The 16823-nt window shown below is 44.9% G+C and overlaps 1 protein-coding gene across 6 annotated transcripts in view; it reads left to right on the top strand.

Annotated features, from left to right (window-relative positions):
• Positions 1 to 1044: 1044 nt before the first annotated feature.
• Positions 1045 to 16823, top strand: part of pcnx2 (pecanex 2) — a 37825-nt gene continuing 22046 nt past the window's right edge. The window contains exons 1-19 of one of the 6 annotated variants that reach the window (XM_071906596.2): positions 1045 to 1197; positions 3305 to 3507; positions 4481 to 4595; positions 4786 to 4822; positions 6472 to 6607; positions 6803 to 6944; positions 7898 to 8107; positions 8776 to 9258; positions 9442 to 9619; positions 10036 to 10159; positions 10312 to 10454; positions 11264 to 11342; positions 11817 to 11952; positions 12594 to 12736; positions 13439 to 13592; positions 14204 to 14236; positions 14380 to 14551; positions 14725 to 14835; positions 15624 to 15715. In XM_071906596.2, the coding sequence (XP_071762697.2) occupies positions 1045 to 1197; positions 3305 to 3507; positions 4481 to 4595; positions 4786 to 4822; positions 6472 to 6607; positions 6803 to 6944; positions 7898 to 8107; positions 8776 to 9258; positions 9442 to 9619; positions 10036 to 10159; positions 10312 to 10454; positions 11264 to 11342; positions 11817 to 11952; positions 12594 to 12736; positions 13439 to 13592; positions 14204 to 14236; positions 14380 to 14551; positions 14725 to 14835; positions 15624 to 15715 (2844 nt within the window). Of the gene's footprint in view, positions 1198 to 3304; positions 3508 to 4480; positions 4599 to 4785; positions 4844 to 5460; positions 5467 to 6471; positions 6966 to 7867; positions 8108 to 8775; positions 9259 to 9441; positions 9636 to 10008; positions 10160 to 10287; positions 10455 to 11263; positions 11343 to 11816; positions 11953 to 12593; positions 12737 to 13438; positions 13593 to 14203; positions 14237 to 14379; positions 14552 to 14724; positions 14836 to 15623; positions 15716 to 16823 lie in introns of all 6 variants that reach the window. The other 5 variants (XM_071906595.2, XM_071906594.2, XM_071906593.2 and 2 more) reach the window with 5 other exon arrangements.

Here is a 16823-nt window from a genome sequence, read left to right as displayed (position 1 = left end):
CAGCCTCTTGACTAGTATGGAAGTTGGAAAAGTTGCTCCTCAGTTTAAACTCTTTTATTCCCGGGTTTATCTTTCCTCTGGGTGTGTGAAAAGCAGCCGATGGTCGAACAGTTGAAAGCGCATCAAACATCTTGGATTTCAAAACTCCGGTACAGCAGCAAAACCCCGAAAAAGTCCGTCAATTTTAATCAAAACAACCCCCATCGTCGTTGTTACCAGACTTGTCGGACCCAGCAGTGGAGACTTGTACCGAGGTCCTGGGGACGCTGCTGCTCCGGCTGTGCTGGCCGCGGATTGGTGGATTCTGCCCCACGTGCCAGTCGCAGCAGTGTGGCGAGGGAGGAGCCACCGTAGGAATGTGTGAGGAGAGCGCGCCTTCAGGGAAATTATTATGGGAATAGTAGACCTTATAATGACACGCACATCTCTCTCTCTCTCTCTCTCTCTCTCTCTCTCTCTCTCTCTCTCTCTCTCTCTCTCTCTCGCACACACAAGCCGTATGGATAATAAAATAAACCTATATTGTGCCATTGTTTGGGAATTAGACTAAAAAGCCTATATAGCCTACATATACATATACATGTGATTGATAACCACTGATGTATTTTGCCAGAAAACTGCTTGGGACACGTTTGTGCGCAGATGAAGCATTAATGGGTAGTGGGAAGGGAAAGGAAAAGAAGGGAAGGGAAGGGAAGGGAGGGAGGGAAGGACGGAGGGGAGGGAGGACGAGTGGAAAGGGAGGGGAGACGGTCAGAGCTGCGCATCTGTACAGACAGCGAGAGAGGCAGAGGGACAGAAGAATAGGACAAGATGAAGACCGCGGCAGCAATGGACGCCTTGACATTGGGATGGAAGGCAGACGAGAGGACAACACTGAGAGCGGCTGAGGCATGAAGGAGACGGCGCAGCCCGTGCCACATCGCCCCAACATGGAGGCGTAGCGACAGTAGCATGCATAAGGAGATCGTTTCATTGTAGCCTAGCAGCAGCATCCATCCATCCAACCTGAGCGGAGAGAGCGAAGGAGGAGAGAGAGGAGAGATGGGCTCCCAGGTTGTGCAGACCCTGCGTCAGGGGGTCTGGGCATCACTGACCGGGGGCTGGTACCACGACCCGGACCAGAACAAATTCAACAACTCCTGCCACCTCTATCTGTGGATTTTCCTCCTGATGTTGCCTCTGTCCCTCCATCTGGTGAGTTTAATTTGGACCCAGAACATGACGTTCAAGGCCGCGAAGGGGGTGTGAGTACAGCTCATAGTAGCCTACTTAGGTAACGTTTTTCATGCACCACGAAGCGCGGCGTTTGCGTCTTTTCGCGGATAAACGTTCAATGGCCCGTCCTTTACCCCACAACCACCCAGCACCATTCATTGTGTGGTTGCTGAGGGAAATACTAGTCTAGGAAAAGGCATTGTCGCAGTATTTTCCCGCATGCAGTGAAGGAACGCATGGCTGCCCCTGGATGTAACAGAGGGAGAGCCAGAAGGCGTGCTTTTATAGCTGTGGTTCCCAAATATGTTCATGTCACGGCCCTTCATATAGGTACAAGACAGGCCACAGACCCCCCATTGATCATATTTCATCAGAGGAACCTCCATCTGAGATTTGGTACAGAACTGGACAGCTGAGAGAGTGCAACCTCTGATCAAAATAGACATTTCTGTGTCATTCTCTCCCTGTCCTAACCTCAGATGAATGGAATGACAATGAAATTAAACTATTCCTCCTTTTTCCTGAGGATGTCCTGGGTGGGAACCTCCTCCGTGACCCCTGGGTGTCCCCGGACCCCAGTTTGGGAATCACTGCTTTACAGGGTGGTGGCGTGAACAAAGATAGGCTAAGCATGGCGTATGAAGTGCTAAACCTAGATCAAAGACATGCAACCTAAGCCATAATGAAGTCTGAATGATCAAACAAGGTCTAGTGAAGCCTCATCTGCATCTTAAAATGACTGGAGGGAGTCCAGGACCGTGATGATGTCAACAACAGGTCAGCTAGACTGGAGATGGGAGGGGATGTAAATTATAGGTTTCACATGGTAGCCCTCTGCTTTTCTGTTATTATAAGGAAATCAGATGAATGGTGTCTCAGTATCTTTATGCAACAGTGGTTTATTGGCACACTAACCCATTTCATCCAGATTAGATATTCTTGTGTTGCAGATTATGACTGTGTGATGTGATTGCTCCCCATATCCCTACTGGGCCCTTTTGCTTCAGTCTCTGCATCACTGTTCTTGATATAATAGATCTAGGGTGATTTGGAGGTGCTAGACATCCCATTTACTACCAAGACATTTTAAAATGTGTTCTTGTATCAGTTTAAGGTCAAATGAGGGGGAAAACAACTCACCAGTCCACCATCCCCCATGTTAAAACTGTAGAGGGACCAGAAATAAAATGTGAAGTGTCTCTATTATGCCTCTGTACCATTCAGATCTGTTGTTTGGCAAACAAGATACAGCACAGATAATCCCAAAATAGCCGTCCATGGGTGAGAGAAGGTGAGAGAAAGAAACAGATTCTGATGTGAGAATGACAGCTCAGAGGTTTAAGAGCATCTCCACTGAAAGCAACATTAAAAATGTGGTTACTGGCAGTTTTCACTGTCACATGTGTATTGCTCACAGTCTGTTTGTGTAAACCCACTGCTGCCCATGCATATAAACAAGCTTTCTGGAAGAGATGCAGGCATGTTTCAAATTTCAAGTTTATTAGCATTTTTACCTGAAGGTCACAACACACTGTACAAGATCAATGATGGCAGAAATATGTTGAGGAACAAACAAATATGAGCAACAAATATAACTGCATTCTAAATTTGGACTGTAAATTTGCAAATCTGTAAAATGCAAACATCTGTATCTGTCAATATTCAACATAGCAAGAAGTCTTTCTAGCCAATAGGAACTCTGTATCAGCATGATGCAGATGCTTCGTCTTTAATCTTCATATTCTTCACTATGGGTCATTACTCATTCCCCTCCCCAGGGATCAATAAACTTCATCAATCAACCAATTAATCAAATTCGGTCTGGTGGCCCACTGGGTCTGTAATACACCGGAGGAACCCTGTGGTTTTGTGATTGAATGCTCTACCTCTTGAGGAATTTCACCTTACATAGGTTGAGAAGAGACAGCCAGGTTCTGGTGTTTTCCCATTAGGAACAGGCTGCTAAAGTTCCTCTCCTCTCCTCTCCTCTCCTCTCCTCTCCTCTCCTCTCCTCTCCTCTCCTCTCCTCTCCTCTCTTTGTGTGACCAGTCAACAAATGACTCATTACTCCCCCTCCTCTCCACAGGCCCTGCCCCCTACCACCATGGCTTTGAGCATCTACTGCACCTCCATCACCGCCTTCTTCATCCTCATCAAGATGGCCAACTATCGGCTGCACCTGATGTTCGACCAGGGCGAGGCGGTGGTGCGCAGCAGTCTCTCGGACCTCAGCAAGGCTCCGGAGAAGAAGAGCAACGCCTCTGACTCCTGCCTGCCCGCCAGCATCAGGTAAGCCTGTGCGGACGTCGGGGTCGAGCTGAAACAGTTAAAGAATTCCTGCTCTAGACTAATAGATGTGGTAGGTTTCACTTAGCCGTTACGGATGTGTGAGGCGGGGGGCGGCTGGGCAGAGAGATACGTGAGCTTTTCCAGAGTTATATATGACTCAACACATTGGCCTTTTTGTTCCTCGTGCCTAGAGCTGCTCCCTGGGCAGGTTTGTCATTAGTACATGCCCATGCAGGATGTAGGGCATAGGGGTAATCCCTAATGATTGGAATTTAATTATTAACATGAAATTGTACATTTAGGGCTGAGACCTGCTCCTGGGAGTAATTGCACTAATAAAAGAAGTATGATTGAGTGCAGCCTTGCTTGACACCTTCTCTCTACACTTTTGAGTCTTCTTCTCTTTCTCTCTCTGTCTCTGTCTCTCTCTCTCTCTCCTCTCTCTCTCAGATCAGATTGGTTTAAAATGTGTCAGAGTAGAATACGGACTCTTTCCCCCTTATTTCAAAGAATCAGCATTTCTTTTGTGAATGAGTTAAGCTAAAGAGGAGCGATCAGTGATCTTCAGTCGACCACTCCGCTCTGACACACTTGATCAACACACAAACTCGTAAATGAAAACTCACCCTTTACCCCCCTCTCTATGACTGTATTTTTTTCTTTTTATTTCCTTGGGTTTCTTTGAAATCCCAGAGGCAAGTGTAGAGATAAAGCTGAGAGCCCAGACTTGAGTTTATTTACTACTCCCTCATCTCTGTAGTTCAGGAAATTTGTAGTTAGTATTCAAAACATGTCAGGATGGGGGTGAATGTTGGATTATTTCCTCGGAAATCTGGAGTGACATGCATTGATATATGGACTCCCATAGACTCCCCATCTCTCTCTCTTTCTCTCTCTCTGTCTCCATCATTTAATCTCTCGGTCTCTCTCTCTCTCTCTCTCTCTCTCTCTCTCGCATCGCTCTGTCTAACAGGAAGAGCAGCACAGTCCCAGACAGCGTTGCCATGACGATGTTGGCTAGGAACCGTCCCAGTCCAGTAATCCAGGTGACAGTTAAACAGACCGAAACCGACCCGGGACTGATAGGGGTGGTGAGTGAATCGCTAACATTCCTGGTTGATTGACTCAGTTTCTCACTCAAAAGATGTACATCTGCCTCACATGACGGTACATGAATATGAACATAGCCTGGTTCACTTGAGTGTGCTAGTATGTTGACCTACATTATGTCCTGATTCTGATCATTATGTATGTGTTTCTGGATTCTCTTCTATTCAGGAGTGTCCCAAGTCAGATGAGGTGAAGACTGTGGAAGGTGATGCTGTCCTCTCTCTAGGTTTGAATAGAATGGGTGGTGTTATCCGCAATCAAACAGCAGGATGTATGTTCCCTCTTAAAAGTGTTCATGTTATTCAGGGGAGAGCAGAGATGACTGACATTTTGACATTAGGCCAGTGTTATCATTTTCCCATGAAAGTGCTGAGCTTTAGTGGTGAGCATGGCTTGTTATATTCAACAGAAATCAGGTATGCCCAAGTATGCCCAAGTGAAATGATCTGACAATCACTGATCCTCCTAACATAATGCAAAGAAACAAACAAATGTTACAAAAAAGGTGTTAGATCTAATTCTTTATCCATTCCTTCTGGAAATACAGAGTGAAAGGTGAAAATCTCTCAAGGTTTTGACCAAGGCTGAATGTCTGCCCAGGGGAAATGCTGCTTAGAGGCTATGGACTACTATGGTTGGAGTCCTGCAAAAACTTTGCATATTGAGTTTTGACATATTTTTACTCAGTTTGATAGCTGACATTGTCTACAACCTGTAGAAAAAAATCCATGACCCTGGGACCGAGTTAAACCACTAACAATGTATTGTAAAATGTCATTAATATATGGGCATTAATGGGAAAATGAAAAAGGTTTTTACCATTTTTTACCAGCTCCTAAAAAGGAACTGGTAAAAACTGTTTGCCTTTTTAGTGTTTCTGCAGTATGCTGGAAAAAAATAAAAAAAATAATATATATATACATATATATATATATATTAATAATAATTTATTTATAAAGCGCTTTACATGATACTCAGACGCTTTACAAAATATGAAAAACAAATATATAAAACAAATATCAAATGACACTGACAATATGACTAAATGATAACTATATAATTAAACTCTATACAGTATGAAGACACAGGATGTTGGAGGTGAAGCAGCTGCAGCACATTATTTGACTCAGGTCGTCAACAAAATCCTAATTAGTTATTGTAGTTATTGTAGCTATGGAGCCTCTATACACTTATGGTTTGGGGAAATGGGTATTTTGTGTATTATATTGTCAGATGGCAGTGCTGGTAGCCAACTCTGTTCCTCTTCCCTAATGCACTGGATGGCTCCTCAGACAATGCAGATTGATCACTTCCTGTTCTGCTAACACATCATCATTGTAAATATGCTCAGACAAGCACCTAGCTAGCAGCCAGCCAGTTAGCCAGCCAGCCAGCAAGACCAACAGACTGCTTCCAGGAAATTTATGACCTCATGCACTAGTGATTAGTCAGAGCAAAGGCAGCTGATGGAAAGAGGAGATATCATAATCAGTGTGCTGCAGAGCATCAGATAAATGCAGAGTGTATCAATATGTTCGTATCTGTGTGAGTGGCAGTGGGATCAGTCTATCTATGGTTCATTTTATTGCCATGGAAAGATTTTTTCTGGCATTGACTAAGCAAACTAGAATAAAGCTTTGGATTATCTTCGGCCAGAGAGGCTGTGCTGCTGTAGACATTAGTGTGATTTTGGTGCGATGGTTGATGATGTCATTGCAGCCAAATATGAGACCACAGTGTTTCCAAGGGGAGGAATGTGAACTTGGCTAATAGGGATAAAGCTAGGATTAGAGCCAGTGTATTATTATTACACTTTAAATCCACAACGTGAATCCATTTTTCATTCCGTTGCAGGGCAGAGTGAGAGTGCTGCAGAGGAGAGGCAGGCGGAGGGAGATCTGCACCCGAACCGAGAGCTTTCTCCAGAGGAGCTGTCCAGCCCCAACCCCGACCAGGCCGCCCCCCTGCTGCAGGCCCAGCAGAGGCCCCCGTCCCGGACCGGGAGAGAAGAGCCGCGACCCGGATCCGCGACCGGGACGAGGAAAAAGGATGCGGAGACGACTGGGACCGAGGCTGTGAGAGAGGGAACAGACATTCAGAGCTCTTTGATAGGGCTTAACACAGAGCAATCAGAACAGGACAGAACTGCGGAGAAAGACAGTGATGATAAAGACACTGCAGACAGGGATACAGCGGATGAAGGGCTGCCTCCCTCTAAGGGGAGCGAGGGGGAGAGTGGGGAGGAGAGCGAGGGGCAGAAAGAGCCCTCAGACGCCAACAATAACTCCCTGGAGACGCCCCAGGACCCCCAGGATGACCTTACTGACGTCCCACAACCTCCTACCCAGGTAGACCATACAGATGTCCAAGTAGAAATAGGTAGTAGATTGCAAAAGTCACACTATTTGCATTCTTGCTGCACTTCTGTGCCACTAATGCTCCATCCCTATGAGGAGTTGTAAAGTACAATGCAGAATACTGTAGATTAGAAAGAGCTTTTAGATTGGGTGCTACTGTAGGTTGATCTGTACTTGTTCAGTCGATTTTTGGGCCTTTGCAGCTCAGTAAGCCAGGGTGAATACCATATTGTTTGCAGTGTAATCGGATTGAATGTGGCATACAACTCTTTGACATGGTTGCATTGAAACAAAATCAACCGCACACCCAAAGGTGAAGGTAGTGGAAGCTAAGGCATAACACTAGAAAGAGAAAAATGCTATCCACACGCTTTCGGTCAATGGACCTTCATAAGCGCAGAGCAGAACTTCTTGCATGCTACCCACTAGTGATGAAACAATTAGTCTATTGATTATAATTTTGATATTATAAGTCATTTATCAAGTAAAAATACCAATCATTTGCTGGTTACAGCTTCACAAATGCTAAGATTTGCTGCTTTTCTTCATTTCATATCATTATAAAATGAATACTTTGGGTTTTTGTCTGTTGGTCAGACTAAGTAAAGTAGTTATTGTATTTTTAACATTTATAGATGATTAATCAGAATGATTAATTAGAATGATTAATTGATTAATCGAAAACATAAATCGATAGATTAACCAATAATGAAAATAATCATTAGTTGCAGCCCTACTATCCGCTCTTCCTCTCTCGTGTCTTTCTGATCACTCTATACTCTGTGCTATCCAGTGGAGCTGAAAGGTCTTAAAAGGTTATCTTAATGAAAAGGAAGGCACCAATCATTGCCTTCTGGTTATTTAGTACATGATGGAAAGAGCCGTTCTCCCAGCCTCTGTCTGCCTCTGTCTTCATGTTTCAGGCTGAGCCAGTGGAGGAGACGTATTGCTCTGATGAGATCGCGGTGGTGCTGGTGGATAATTCTGGCCCGGGTCCGGTGACGGCTCACCTGGACGACAGCGACACGGTCAAGATCATCATCACCATGAGCTGCGACCCTCAGATGGCCGCTCAGCTGGAGGAGAGCGTCATGCAGAGCCTCCTGGAGAACGCACAGGTAAGACTAGGACTTGTTTTCACATGAACCGTTTTGTGCCTCCATTTTAGTGTCCTTCTTTGGTTGGAATTTTTATTTACGCCTCCTGGTACACAATGAAGTCACTACTAAAGATTTACTATTTTCCAAGTAGTAAAGGTAATGAGATTTTGATATAAAAGTACAAGAAAATACATCTTTTGACTTTTTTTGCAAATAGGAGTATGGTACGATAGTTTGAATCAGCTAAAAAGGCAAACAAGTAATTTTTCCTTTCAGTGTGACTTTAAGCAAAATGGCTACTGTGTGCTGTGAGATAAAGTGAAAGCAAATGATCCCACATTTTAATGTAAACAAAATGCTAAAGATGTAAAAAGACAGCTGGAAACCTTGCTGTATATATGTATAGTTTTTTATATCTATGAGATTAGAGTAAAACAGTTGATTGGGCTACAAGTTGTGCTGCTTGCTCTAAAAGGAGAAGTCAGCTGCAGGGATGTTGGGCACATAAACAATGACCAGGCTGTGTTTTCTCATTTCTCACCACCATTACCACACCAGTCCTGGTGTTTCGGCTCATGCCTTTATCACTGTTGCTGGTGGTAAGGTTGTTTTTTATAATACTGTATTCCACTGTATTCCCAACATATCTAGATGGGTATGAAAGTAATGTAATAATGTTGTGTGTGTGTTTGTCCCATCAGGCTCAGAAGGAGGCAGGAGAATGTCACATCAAGATCCCCGTCATCACCTTCGACTCCCCTGAGGAGGAGAGGCAGGAGGGGGAGGAGGGAGAGGAAGGGGCGGGGTCAGAGGACGACCCCACCCCCAAACAGCTGGAGACGACGAACCAGAGCGAAGAGTTTCACCTGTGTAGGGAAACGACCAGTTCAGAGTCCACCACACTGGAGTGTCAGGATCCGGACCAGGAACATCTGGGTCCGCAGATAACAGACGACAACACGCCGAGTCCGCAACTGACCAATGACAACAGCTCGTCGGGCATCGATGTCCACTCCCACCCTGATGACACGGACTCTCCGGATCTCAACGTGGATTCGGAGGGTTTCCTGCGTCTGCCGCCTGCGTTCGGCCGCTACGGGCCGGGGGGAAGGACTCACATCCGCGGGCTCAGCATGGACAGCGGGAAAGACGCTGTTCTACTGTCAGACCGTTCCCAAAACACAGTATGTTGGCACTTCAGCTCTGTAGATTAGCAATCGGCTTTCCTTTGGAGGATAAGTTCAGTAATCCGTTTGTTTGCAGGTGTTATCTCCATCCATCTATCCATCCATCCATCCATCCATCCATCCATCCCTGCATACATACACACATACAAACATTTGTCTTCCTGTCTGTCTGTCCAAAAGACCACCATGACCAGTTCCAAGTCAGACCTGGAGGCCAAGGAGGGCCAGATTCCAAACGAGTCCAACTTCCTGGAGTTTGTTTCCTTGTTGGGCTCGCTCAGCACCAGAGGGGGAGGGGCCAGCGCACAGGAAGAGGAGGGGCCAGAACGCAAAGTGGAAGCTGGAGAGGAAGGTGAATGTCAGCCAAGGGGTTTGTGCATTTACCTCTAAACGTACTTTGAAGGCCAAAATCCTCTTCACTTTCTTCTTTCTATCTGGTTCCCTGTGTAAATACAGACGCATGCATGAGTGCAATGTCATATCTGGTTTATGTGCTGCAGATTAAATTCCCAATGCAGTTGACTATGTTGAATGGCCACTGGATAGCCTATTGTAACATATTCATATCAACACCAGAATAATCTGTTAGTATGATGTTTTTGAATAGGCGATACCTCTGATACTATCTAATATCATGGAAATGGTGACACTTTCTAGACAGCAAACAAACAGAAAATGGTCCCATCATCAATCGTGACTTTGGATTTAATTTTATCAAATAAACATTTCTCTTTGGCCTGTTTCCAGAGGATCTGAGTGCGGCTCCCAGACCAGATGAGGCGATCACAGAGACGAACACAGACAGCCAGCCTGAGAGACCCAACCCGCCCAACAGTCTGGCTACTGACACACTGCAGACTATACCGCCTACACGCATCCCAATAGTCTCCCCAGACAGGTACACACACCTACAGACTCCGTATATGCACACAACTGCATCCACACACACACACACACACACTCACACACACACACACACATGCACACTTACTGAACCCCAGGCTCTTTTACTCTCGGTCGACTCAGTTATTTGTGTGTCCTGTCCCCCAGTCCCCAGACAGACAGAGAGAAAGACCCGGACTATGATTCCTTACCCTCGCAAACCTCTCAGTCGGAGAGCTCCATGCTGCAGGTCATCTGCAGGCCAGAGGCCACCAACAAAGAAGAGGCTTATACCTTCCACACTGTACACAGTGAGTAGCTACCTTTGGGCATTATCAGATGCGGGCAAAATAACAGTTGAAAGTGATTGTAGTATTTACCTTATCTCACCATTATCGCGTTGTAATGTAATTTGTGCAGGAGACAGGCTGGGATGAGTAACATACAAGTCATTTAGTCTCTCACTCAGCCTTCAAATCTTATTTTTAACAGTTCTGCTAGCTCTGATTCCAATGCAGTTTCACTTCTTTCAGGAATTTTCTAGTGTCAATACCCCGAAACAAGTCAGAATAAGGCAGATCACTGCGCTACTATCAAGAAAATGACACTTGATTTTACATAATTCTTAAAACAAGTTGATTTGCATTGGAAACAAGTGAAATCATCTAACCGCATTGGCTGATTTTTTCACTTATTTCAAGAAAATTACGATTTTAGGACACAATAATAGATTTATAATAGATAATAATAGACTGAAGTACTTGTTAAGATGGAGATTTTTTGCAGTGTACAGCAAAAAGAAGTTAATGAGGTGCCGTTAATACATTGTCAGCCGGGGCACTACCAACAGCTGATGGCTTCAATTTCAAAACTGCTCAAAATGCTGGTAGATTAAATTAGGCGTGTCTGAAATGGGTCAAATCTGTGAAGCCGTCGAGCTGTTCAGTTATATTTGTCCGTCAGTAATGCTCAGATGCTTTTCCTCAAGAGCTGATAAATCAACATGAATGCCACAAAATGGATTTAACAGCTCATCAGTTGATTGTGAGTTACGGCACATCGGTTATCCGAGGAGAGGTTTTGTGTGTAATGAGTCTGATGCGTCTGCTTGTCTCACCAGGAGACAGGCCTCGCAAGCTGTATGCAGAGAGAGCGCTCAACCTGCCGCTAGGAGCCGAGCTCATCACTGGAAACATGTGGTACTGCTGTCAGCTTTCTATTCTTCCCCTGTTTCTACACCTCCTCCTTCTCTTCCTACCTGCTCTTTCTCTCCCACTGCTTACTTGTGCTTCCGCTCCTTCTTGCTCTTCTTTTATTCTCTTAACCTGCTTAACTTCTTCCATCTCCTCCTCCACTGTCATGGCTGCCTGCCCTTAATCAGGTGTATTCCATGTAGGGCTGAGCGATAATTCAATATTAGTGTTTATTATTATTATTGTTTGATGTCCCACCCAATTGGATGAACATTTGACTATTTAACATGTGATTTAGCATACATGAGCCATATAGTGATATACTGTATATCGATATCTGACAAATGTATATACAGTATATTGATTATCGTGATATTGATTTCAGCGTCATCGCCCATTCCATGTATTAACATCAGCCTGGCATGTGCGTGCCTGTGTGTATGTGTGTGTGTGTGTGTGTGTGTGTGTGTCTGTCCTCAGTGACCTGCTGTCAACCTCCTCCAACTCAGAGTGTCAGGACGGCCTGGTGGGCGGTCACTCCGACTGTCCTTTCCAGCGACGCATCATCCCCGCTCACAGGCTCCGCCCACGAAGGACGCACCCTGAGATCTTCCAGGTATCCACATATCATATACATATATTTGTTCTGCCCTGTTCTCTTCTGTTATGCTGTGCTGTTCTGCTGTGCTTTGTTGTTCCCTCCTCTCCTCTCCTCTCCTCTCCTCTCCTCTCCTCTCCTCTCCTCTCCTCTCCTCTCCTCTCTTTTTTATTCTCCCCTGCAACTCCAGGCCATAAACCATTAGTCTCTTGTGACAGCAGTGTGGAGCTATCAAGGCCAGACACACAGATTTCTGCCTTGTTCTCCCTCCCTCTCTGCCTAACTGTGATTAACTGTCTCTACGTAAACGTGAGTCAGTGCTGCAGTCTATAATAGCAGCCATACATCAGTCCTGAAGCATTCCACTCAGTACCGCTGTATGTACGCTGGCAGGGATGACAGCGACTGCCTGGATCAGTTGTTGAAGCTCAAATCCCACCGAATCATCAGAGAACTACTGTGTATGCGTGGGCTTGTGTGTTGCACAGTGTGGAGAAAGTGTTGCTTTGTGCACCTGTGATGATTCTGACTGTTTTTGTGTTAACGTACCTGACAATTCATGCACATGTAAAACATCTGATTCTTTATGGTTTTTATTCCTGCATTATTGCATTTGTGTGGATATAAATTATTTGTGTGTGTGTGTGTGTGTGTGTCAGGAGGAGGACTCTTTGGACGAGTCGTCAGAGACGTCCACTCAGGAGAAGCCAACCAGGAAGCTTTATTATAAACTCAAACTGTTTCCTGGGAAATGGATCAACATCCTGTATGACCGACTCACCCTGCTTGCCCTACTGGACAGGTAATACACAAGCCCCGCCCACAAACTCATGTCATTCATATTACTCTGCAGGCCAAGTAATTAAGTAAAAAAGTAACACCCAGTTATTTTAATTTCTATCCCAAATTAAGCCACTATAGTACTTGAATTTGATAAATGTGAAAGAATTTGAGAGATTTTGGTGTAGTTATTTTGTTGTAGTGTTAGATGTTTTCTCTGTCCTAGAGAAACATTTACCTCCCCAAGTCAACTTTTGGAGAACTGAGAAAAACTGATTGATTCGATTCTTTTGTTTTCATGCATTTTTGACATTTTACAGTGCCATGTCAATAATTAGTGTTGCTGTGTTTTGCATGATCCTTGCCGTTCTCCTTTGACCTCTGATCAACAGCTTTTTTCACCCACAGCTGCAAGTGGATGTTTTTTTCTCTGTTCTCAGCAAATCTAAAACACCGTTGTGTCTGAAAAACACCTCACACCGACAACCCTACCACACTCAAAGTCACTTGGGTCATTTTTTGGGTCATGTTTTGCCCATTTGATCACTCAGATGAGCAGTAACTGAATCCCTTGATGCCTGTCTGTCTGTTTTATATTCAGCAGCAAACCAGCAGCAAACCAGCAGCACGTGATTTCCAATGCAGGAATGATCAATTTTTATGAACCCTAACCCTAATAACTAGCTACTGCGTGCACTGTATGTCTCTGTATGTGTTTGTGTAGGAACCAGGATGTTCTGGAGAACCTGGTTGCAGTCTTCATGGCCTTCCTGGTTTCCTTCCTGGGCTTCCTGCTTCTCAACCACGGCTGCTTCAAAGACTTCTGGGTATTCCAGTTCTGCCTGGTCATCGCCAGCTGCCAGTACTCCTTACTGAAGGTACAGTAAGAAGACACCAAATCTCTGTTGATATTATCTACTCCTTACCTGGGGCGAGCCTCCTGAATCGCTAACCATGCAGTATTTCTGACTCTGAACATTTACTCTGAAGGCCTTGTGGTCCAAATGCGTTGGCTCTAAGCCATGACAATAAAGGCTTTTTAAATTTCAAGCTTTTAGTCTCTTCCCTCCTTACTGGATTTTAGAGTGCCTTGGACATTGTGGATACAGCTTACTTTTTTTTCTCACTGGAGGCTTTCTATCTTAGAGCTATTATCTCAGTTTTCTATATATGAACATTTACTCTGTCCAATGAAAATCAAAATGACCAGTTGGGCCAATCTGTGCGGGTAAAGCAAGACTTGTGGTTTTTAAACACTGAATTCTGTGATGGTCTAATTTGAAGACAGAATGATAAATTACATCATATGTAAATTGAGGATGCTCATCATGCTGACCTACTGTTGGTTGAAAGTGGAACTGACCTCACATGTGTCACTTCTGACTTGCTTCCATTCACTTCCCTTCTGCTAAACTGGGTAGTAGCAATACTATTTTCAACTGTGATGACAATATTGATGAAGTATTGGCTTCCGTGTTTTGCTTTCCAGAGTGTTCAGCCAGATGCAGCCTCACCAACACATGTGAGTTTAACCTCGTTGTTGATAAATAGATAGTAACATATTATATACTATATACTATACATACTAGAAAGCAGGGTTAAGCCTTATCTAATATTGTGTGTGTGTATGTGTGTGTGTGTGTGTGTGTGTGTGTGTCTCTGCAGGGCCATAACCAGCTGGTAGCCTACAGTCGTGCGGCCTACTTCTGTATCTTCTGCGCTCTGATCTGGCTGCTGGAGCAGCTGCTGAGGATGAAGGAGCTGCCCGTCTCCACGCTGTACGGAGTCACCATCGTCTGCCACGACGCACTGCGCTTCTTACGGGACCTGCTAGTCGGTAGGGATAAACACACACACACACACACACGCACACACACGCGCACACACACACACACGCACACACACCCCTATTCTATTTGTATTTTTGGTAATCTTCTGTTTGAAATGATGTGTTGTCTATGACAGATATTAGCCAAAGTTTGACCTATCCTTGTGTTATGCATGTAACAGGTTTTACCTACTGCTTCCCCATCACCTTCCTCGTGGGCCTTTTCCCTCAGATCAACACCTTCACCATCTACCTACTGGAACAGATTGACATGCACTTCTTTGGTGGGACAGGTTAGTAGAAATAGTTGTTACCTTCATATTTCAATGGTGCGTCCATATTTCCATAAGTCCAGAACTTAGACTGGACTAAACTTCTGTCCAGAACAGAATCGAGGTTCACTCTTAACTCTCTTGATTCCACAGCAAAGTGAAACATTTATGGATATAGACATTGTTTTTTTGCCTTGGTGTGATGCCTGTGTGTGTAAATTGTATGGCTATTAATACTGAAGTAAATAAGATAATTACCAGAAATGATTTTACCTTCTTTTGGGGTATATTTACATATGCGGTTGAAGAGCTTGACGTGAGCTTGAGGTGTGTTTTACTCCAGTGTTATAATAGCTCAAGCCTTACAGCCTTACAATACATGTAAAACTCATGTTTACTTCTTAGATACAGTTACATACAGTTAGTCACGTTATCAAAACCTCAGATGATATATTTTCAAATCAAAAGTAAGAAATCACAAAATAACTTTGTAAACAAAGCCACTAGTGCGATGGCAGTTTTTCATTATTGGGCCTTAAAGTAAAGTTGAATCTTCATAATGATTTAAAAGCCATAAAACAAAATTCTTAATACTCAAAACTAAAGTCGGAATTCTTAATGTAAGTCCTTAATAGGCTGTTCATATTTTACATCTTTCATGTTCAGGTTTGTTTATCATTCTTTCCCATTGTATTTTCACCTTCAATCTATTTAATGCAGTTTTATCCACTAAGCTAATCAAACTAAGCCAGTTGTGTGTGTGTGTGTGTGTGTGTGTGTGTGTGTGTGTGTGTGTGTGTGTGTCCCAGCTGCTACAGGTCTTCACTCTGCAGTCTACAGCATCCTACGCAGTCTGATCGCTCTGTCTCTACTCTACGGCTTCTGCTTTGGAGCTCTCAAGGTAGAAATTATCTGGATGTACTGTTGAAACACAGCCAAAGTATAGTGGGTATATGGGGAGATGTGAATACAGTCCTGTCCTGTCCTCTCCTCTCCTCCTCCCCTCTCCTCTCCTCTCCTCTCCTCTCCTCTCCTCTCCTCCTCCCCTCTCCTCTTCTCTCCTCTCCTCTCCTCTCCTCTCCTCCTCCCCTCTCCTCCTCTCCTCTCCTCTCCTCCTCCCCTCTCCTCTCCCCCTCTCCTCTCCTCTCCTCCTCCCCTCTCCTCCTCTCCTCTCCTCTTCTCTCCTCCCCTCTCCTCTCCTCTCCTCCTCTCCTCTCCTCTCCCCTCCTCTCCTCTCCTCTCCTCTCCTCTCCTCTCCTCTCCTCTCCTCTCCTCTCCTCTCCTCCTCCCCTCTCCTCTCCCCCTCTCCTCTCCTCTCCTCCTCTCCTCTTCTCTCCTCCCCTCTCCTCTCCTCCTCCCCTCTCCTCCCCTCTCCTCCCCTCTCCTCTCCTCTCCTCTCCTCTCCTCTCCTCTCCTCTCCTCTCCTCCCCTCTCCTCTCCTCTCCTCTCCTCTCCTCTCCTCCTCCCCTCTCCTCTCCTTCCCCTCCTTCTCTTTTGCTATGTATTACTTTGTTCTGCCCTGTTCTCTTCTGTTATGTTGTGCTGTTCTGCTGTGCTTTGTTGTTCCCTCCTCTCCTCTCCTCTCCTCTCCTCTCCTCTCCTCTCCTCTCATCTTCTCTCCTCTCCTCTCCTCTCCTCTCCTCTCCTCCTCCTCTCCTCATGTTGTATTGAATCAGTGTTCCCGATCAGTCTCCTGGCTGTAGGGATAGAAGAGTACTGAGAGCTCAGTTATAAATAGCCTGCAGCGGGAGAACTCACTGATGGAACTAAGTAGGACTGCAGCAGAACACACAGTGCTGCTAGTCATCCTTCATAAGTGACTAGAAGGATGTGACTGGGGGGAGATGTGGCCGGTGTTGAAGCTTTTAAACTGCTTTTAAACCGCATAGATCCTAATGTAGCAGACTGTCAAAGATATTTGTTTTTGGTGTTGTCTGGCTTTAAAAAGTGCAAGGTCCTGCTGGTGACTGTGTGTGTGGGGGTTTCTGTGTATGATTCATAAACATGTT

Source organism: Centroberyx gerrardi, chromosome 15, assembly GCF_048128805.1.
Source record: "Centroberyx gerrardi isolate f3 chromosome 15, fCenGer3.hap1.cur.20231027, whole genome shotgun sequence".
Lineage (NCBI taxonomy): Eukaryota > Metazoa > Chordata > Actinopteri > Beryciformes > Berycidae > Centroberyx > Centroberyx gerrardi.
Note: the sequence above shows the minus strand (reverse complement) of the source record. Positions and strands in the feature narration are given on the sequence as shown.